The 6,895-nt window shown below is 44.4% G+C and overlaps 1 protein-coding gene across 1 annotated transcript; it reads right to left on the bottom strand.

The window, feature by feature from the left end:
- Positions 1–3,259: 3,259 nt before the first annotated feature.
- LOC102368024 (prolactin-releasing peptide receptor-like) lies at positions 3,260–4,294 on the bottom strand. The gene has a single exon (XM_025200159.1). It carries the CDS (start codon positions 4,292–4,294, stop codon positions 3,260–3,262), a length of 1,035 nt encoding a protein of 344 aa, XP_025055944.1.
- Positions 4,295–6,895: the final 2,601 nt, after the last annotated feature.

Here is a 6,895-nt window from a genome sequence, read left to right as displayed (position 1 = left end):
ATTCCTGCTCTATCTCAGGTGTGCCAGAGTCCTAAAGTCCTCAGTCTTGTAAAATACTATTATTACCTCTGTAATTAAGACCACCAGGAAGTTTTGGTTGCATTTCTACAGCAGGGAGGAGAGGTTCTCCAAAGCAGGGGGAAGCAGTGGCAACAGCAGCACTGCTAAACGAGAGCAATGACCGCAGCTCTGGCTCCAGAGCATGGGCTGGGTTGGAAGCAGCTTGCATTTAAAGCTAAGCTCCATGAAAGTAGCCCCTTAGTCCAAACTGCTGCCAATCCCTGCTTTAGAGCTTTTACAGAACAATGAGTCTACTGTTCAACAACCACCTGCACCCCCAAAAGATCTGCCCTACCAGAGCAAACTAAGCTATAAGTAAAGGCCAGCAACAGAACTGAACATTTGAGACTATGCTTTTTTAACCTGTTTCACTGTGCGGGTTTTTAGAGACATTCCTGAAGCACTAAAAAAAAGTCTCTTTTCACTTACAGTACAACAGCATAGAGAATCAAACCATACTAAATCAGTGCAGCGGGAATCTGGTCTGAAGAGGCCAAAAGGCACAGGAACTGGTTACTGGAATAACTCAAGCCTTTGCAGTCACTTCTTTGAATGTGAGTGCAAGAGAAAGAGAGAGAAAACAATATCTTGACTATTTTCAACAGTTTAGGCATCTAGTTAAGGAAAATAAGGACCAATTTAACCACTACCTTTAGGTGTAGTAGATCAAAAGCTTGGGAACATCATTCAAATGATCATACAGGTTCTCATGCTTTTATAATTCAGTGCGTGTCTGTCAAAATCCCAAATGATAAGGAGTTTCTGAAATACCTGTTAAATTAAGGCTATTTCCTTCAACTGTGAATAAGTAAGCTTATGTTTAAAGGAACTTATTTTACTCACCATCCCTATGAAATTCTGCTTGGTTATTTCTCAACCAATGTGGTCAAACACTTTGCAATTTTAAGAAGAAAAGTGGATAGGGAGAGAATTGCAAAATTTTCCAAGGTTTTTGTTTGTTTGGTTGGTTTTTACCAGATCCATTTGGCATACAGTGATTAGCAAAATTGTGTTAGACTGCTATCCTTATACAATTATTTGCAACTCTCTCACTTTAGTTTCTGTGGGAGAGAGTTCTTACAGGAAATAGCTTTTTTTTCCCAACAGTCCTCTCCCACTGAGAGCACTTAATACTCCAATCCATTTGGTAGCCCTTTCTTTTACTTACTACACAGTGTTCACATACAGTCTACAGTAATAGCCCAGTCCACTCACAACCTCTTAACTGATAAACTTTGCTATGAAAAGTGAAAGCAACTGTTTCAAATTCTGCTCAGCTGTCACTAGGGAGGAATGCTGTAGCCATTCCTAACAGCAATCAGACGGCAAAATCAGTCCCTCGAGAAATGAACAAAGAGGATTCAAACACTGAATATGCTATGGCAAGTTTCTTCCAATGCATACAGCTACTTTGCATTAGAGTTAGGTTGCATTTGTCTTCAGATGGTGATAAGGCTGTTAAGACCACACTTCAGACAAAAGTGCTCGTAGCACTGGATGAAATGCTGAGTTCTCACCCTGCTTTTTGCATTAACTTTTACAGTCTGCTCTCACCCAAAGGCAGTTCTAGAAAATCTATTAGAAGACTTTGCAAACAAGGAATCACTCACTCTTTGTATTACTGTCTTACCGCCCAGAAATTACTATCTTGTTTTCTTCCTTCCAGTTTCTCATCTCACTTTGCCAAATGCTGTGTTCCATTTTAACCAGGGTAGGGTCAAGCACCAAGCACAGCAAGTTCAGCATTGTGTGATGGTGTTATGCTCAGCCCAGAAAGCACAAACTAGCAAACGGCAGTGTGCTACAAAAAAGGGGTGAGAGACAGCCTTGTCTCTGCTGTAACTCCACCTGTTTGGACGGGAAGGACAGTGGTGAACAGGGGACTACCCACCGCAGTTCACTATGCTCAAATGGGGCTAAAAGTGCCACAGATGGGGTAAGTACATGAAGACTCGCTCATCCACTCAAACTGCTGTTGTTGGCCTTGTCCATGAAGGCTGCAGCCTACTGTCACTACACTTCATGTAGGATGAGGGGATGACCTCTGCTTTGCCATCAAGCAAGGAGGGGAAAGACCATGAAAATCCACCCTCATGCACTCAAAGAGGGAAGGGGGACCCAGAATACCACAGCTCTTCATATAGAGAGGGGAAGGAGCCTCTGGATCTGCAAACATGGGCATCCCTAGCCCGACTGCAGCAGCAGCTGCTGGGTCACTGGAGGGAGAGGCAAAGGGAGGGGGCAAAATACCCAGCACTACTGGGGCTCAGAACTGGTTCTGATCCTGCCACCACCATTCTCTCTTAGCTCATCCAGCCTCATCCTCAGCTCCCCACTGGGGTGTTCAGGCAGCTAGGATGGGTGGCTCCTGGCCACGTCTGCCTCCATCACAGCTGTGCTTCCTCAGCCTGCTACACCCACTGTGGCCAGCTTTTAGAAGAACAATAAAAGACCTTTCTTCTTAGGCATTGCTGCATATGGCACAATGAAGAGACAGATCTATGGGCACTGGTGGACACCCTTCAGACCAGACTCCAAAAGAGAGGACTCTTTGAGGTCCCTAGCCATTAGCACCTCTTCCAGTGCCAAGGATTGGGCTTTATATAGGCTTATAGGACTCAACCCCAAGCTTTGAGAGGCATCTAGGCCCCATTCTCACCTCTACATTTCTGAAGCAGAGGCCTCTGTGGCATGCCTAGCTCTCCTCCAAGTTCCCCAGAATCCCTATTTCCTCCCCAGGAAGGGGATCTGGGCAGATAAAGGCACATTTATCCATGCAGTAGAAGGCTGTTTGTGTGAGGGATGAAACCTCTACCTCCTCAACCGACATCTTGCAGGCTTAGTACCTGCTTCCACTGTAAGTAAACGGTAAGGTCACAGCAGTGGTTTTACAAAGGGAGATCAAGTCAGGGGGCATCTCCTCTAACAGCTTGACACAGGGCTCAGGATCCAATACAGGGCCTTATCCCAACAGCAGAGGGTTATTTTGAGACATCTCTGCCACCGTCTCCACAGCGGGGCTGGGGCCACAACAGTTCCTTGTGGAGATAGGCTTGGGGTCCTGGATTATCACATTTGAGGCCTGAGGAAGGAACATAGAATTTGATCATGAATAATAGTAGAAGGTATTTATCCCTGGGAAGAGAAACGCATTGTAATCAACCCCCCCCCACACACACACACACACACACACACACATTTACAGCACCACACTGGCCATAATACAGTTTGTGGCAGGTCCAATCTTCTTCTTCCGCCAGGCAAACATCTTCTTCAATTCCCCTCTGAAGCTGTCATGCAGCCAGGCATAGAGAAAGGCATTGGTGCAGGCAGACATCATCGCAAACCAGTGGCACAGCAGTTGGATGAGATTGAAATACTGCTTGTCTATCAAGTTAATATCAATGTCTTTTATCACATTAAAGATGTGAAGGGGCAGCCAGCAGACTCCAAAGGCTGCCACCACCAAGACCAGCAAGCGGAAGGTCTTCCTTCTCCTAGCCCTGTCCAACTCAGCTTGGCCCTGGGTAACATTGCCAGGGACCACCCGGTTTTTCAGTTTGACAGAGATTCTCAGGTAGGACAAGGAGATGATGATCAAGGGCAACACATATGTGATGATGAGAGTGCTGTAGGCATAAGCTAAGCGGTCCCTCTTCATGTGGAACCAAAACTCCTCACAGATGGAGAAGTCCAGTTCCGGGAACTCTGCATGGTAGGTATGGACCAAGGCTGGCGCAGCTAACATGCAACTCAGTAGCCAAATAGCAGCCAGAATATAAGCACAGATTGGGATTGTGATCCTCCTCCGCAGAGGATACACCATGGCATAGTACCGATCAACAGCTATGACGGTCAGGGTAAAGACGGATACAAACACAGTGACAGGTTGCATCAGAAACACAAAGTAGCACATGAAGCGTCCATAGACCCACCCTCTGGGCTCAAAGGCATAGGCAAGAGTTAGAGGCACGCATGTTGCACACATGAGCATGTCTGAAAAAGCCAGGTTGCCTACCAGGAAGTTGGTGACGTTGTGCATTTTTTTTGTCTTGCAGATGACATAGATGAGGAGATAATTTCCAATGATGCCAACAAACACCACCAGGGAGTAGCAAGGAATGATGAGTGGCTTGAAGGACTGCACAAACTGGAGCCCAGAGAATAAATTGCTGGCATTGCTATGAATGGCTGAGAGGAAGCTTCGGGAGGTTAAATTGTCCGGATTCATCATTTTTCTGCCTTGTAGTTTGTCTTCAGTAGGGTGAACTGCACAAGCACTTACTCTCAATCAGCCTGGATAATGACTGGGTTATTGACCCTCCAGATATTACCACATGGATAATAAACAGTCATCTGTAAAAACAAAGGTGAGGTTATGAGCTTCTTGAGACTGCTTGAATTGGGTTGCAAGAAAAATCTGTTGCAAACAATTTCCATTAACATTTTATTTTTTTGCTATTAAACCTAGACTTTCACAGCATGCAGCTTAAGAAAATATTTAACCCAGTGAGTACTTACTGTAGTGGGTTTTTAATGCCATCTGATTTTCCTGTGGATGCCTTAGATTTCTGTCTTCTGGGTATCTGCAAGAAAACATACGTATGTGTGTGTATGAGAGAGAAAGAGAGTGTGTGTTTACAAGATAAGCAGACATCAATGCTTTTAACAGTCTTCACTACTTGCTGACAACAAATTTGTGTACAAGCCTTTATCCCCATTGGCCACCCTAGGCATTACGTTGCGAGTTCTTTGAGTATCCTTTGAAGAGTTCCTCCCCCTTCCCTCCTCCCCAGGACATCTGTAATTGCTGCCATGTGGCTATAAATCAACTTACATTTGTTGATATGCTCCTACACAGCATCTGATCCAAGATCCATTTGCAGCCATCCTGATGAGAACATCGAAAAAACTGCCTGCGAGCCTACTGATACCATTTGACTTCAGAATATGGAATTTTACTAAAATGCTAAAGTAGTATAAATGTTTAGACCACTAGAGGGACTCAGCTACTTGCCTGGCAAATAGAAGTTGTAAGCAGTTATAGCTAGCTATATAACGTGCATAACTGTTTTATAAGTTATTGAACTCTCATTAAAAAAACCAACAGCACCCCTGGTGACCATTCTTTACATATTTTAGTCTAGGTGACAATGATGTCAAACCTTTTAAAATAAAACATCGAGCCATCTAGTGAAAAATGATAATTATACCCAGCTCTTATCAATTGTCTAATTGCCTGGTTTCAGGCATGCCTACTCTTCTACAGTGGGATCTGAGTCACTAACATTTTCTATATCAAAGAGTTTACGTTCTACAAATTCAGCACTGCACTTAAGTTGCTTTACCTGGGTGAGGTTGAGAAGCCTAATAAAATCAGATCACACCCTTGGGATCAGGTACATTTTAACAAACCTGACATGTATGGCGTTAATCACCGCCCTTGTTTTACCTTCACTATCTTCAACTTTTATCCGGTAAGAATCCTTCTAGGACCAGATCTCAACTGGTATACATCAGTATCATTTCATTGAAGCCCACTTTGCTCCAGCTGGGGTTTTAACTATTTCGAGCAGAGATTATGGATAAGTTGTTTCTATGCACTCTGAAGATTTTGTCACAAAATTAATGGAAATAATGTGTCTAAATCCCCTTGGGCTACTCTGAAAATATAAACCCATACCTTTTCTTTGGTGCAGAGACTATGCCTCCCCTCTCTGTTTCCTATTCTACTAGCCTGGTAGAAATAGTGGCCTAAACTAATAAACATAGGTTTGATTTGAACTGAAGAAGTCCTGCTTTTAAAAGGACAAAAGTTAATCTGGAATAGCCTTTGGCTGTATCTCAGTGATTCTGCAACAGCAAAAATACAGTGCAATTTAAAGCAGTGCTGCTTCTACTATGTTTGCCCTTACAACTGTGTAGAAGCTGACATCCAGTTGCACTCGTCAAGAGGACTGCTGTTCTTAGAGGCACAATTCCTTCCCTGCTCCCTCCTCCTACCAGCCCATTGTTTCATTAGAGTAATGATCTACTACTAACTGGACATGCCTACATGTGCTATTAATGCACAGAAATAAACACTGGTGCATATTGTGCCAGAGTTTATTGTTCCTGGGCACTGCATTTAAACATGCACCCAAGACCACAGCACATTCAGCCAGGTTGGAGCAGCCCCCACTGACTGGAGGCCAGGGGGTCAGTCTGCCAGCCCAGGGCTGCTCTAATCTGGCTCAACGTGCTGTAGAGGGACTGGTTGAAACATGAGGGTGCTCGAGTGCAGGGCTAGCTGGCAGGCAGCCCCCACAATGAAGCACCCTTGTGCCCCAGCCAACTCCAGTGTGTATTGTATTACTGCACATGAATTGCTGTGCAAATACTCCACTGTAGGTTAGTACTTGAATTTACAGTTTATTAGTTTGCTTGGGCCTAATAGGGCCATACGTGTAGACATTGAGATGTTTTCTGTGGAGTTAATTAGGCAGCTCTGGAGTAAATATTTTATGTAGATGCCCCCACCTTTAAGCAGCAGCTGGACCCCACTATGCCAGTGCTGCTGCCCATCCCTGACTCCTTGGCCAGGGTATGGCTGTGTAGAAGCATAGTGCCTTTTTATCCCTTAGACATAGATGTAGATGTTCCACTTACTCCAGGAAGAAATGGGAGCCTAATCAAAAGACTGTTGAAGTCAAGCTTTCCATTAATTTCCACAAATTTTGGAACAGGGCCTACCAGCCCAAACACACAACAGGCGATATAAGTTCAGGTACACTTTCCCTCCAGAAAGCAAGAACCACTACAACACTGACATGCCAAAAAAGATTTCAGGGACATA

The sequence above is a fragment of the Alligator sinensis genome, unplaced genomic scaffold (assembly GCF_000455745.1).
Source record: "Alligator sinensis unplaced genomic scaffold, ASM45574v1 scaffold527_1, whole genome shotgun sequence".
NCBI classification, from domain to species: Eukaryota; Metazoa; Chordata; order Crocodylia; family Alligatoridae; genus Alligator; species Alligator sinensis.
Note: the sequence above shows the minus strand (reverse complement) of the source record. Positions and strands in the feature narration are given on the sequence as shown.

Coding starts and splice junctions, on each gene's coding strand:
- LOC102368024 (XM_025200159.1), bottom strand. CDS start 4,294: ATGATGAATCCGGACAATTTAACCTCCCGAAGCTTCCTCTCAGCCATT.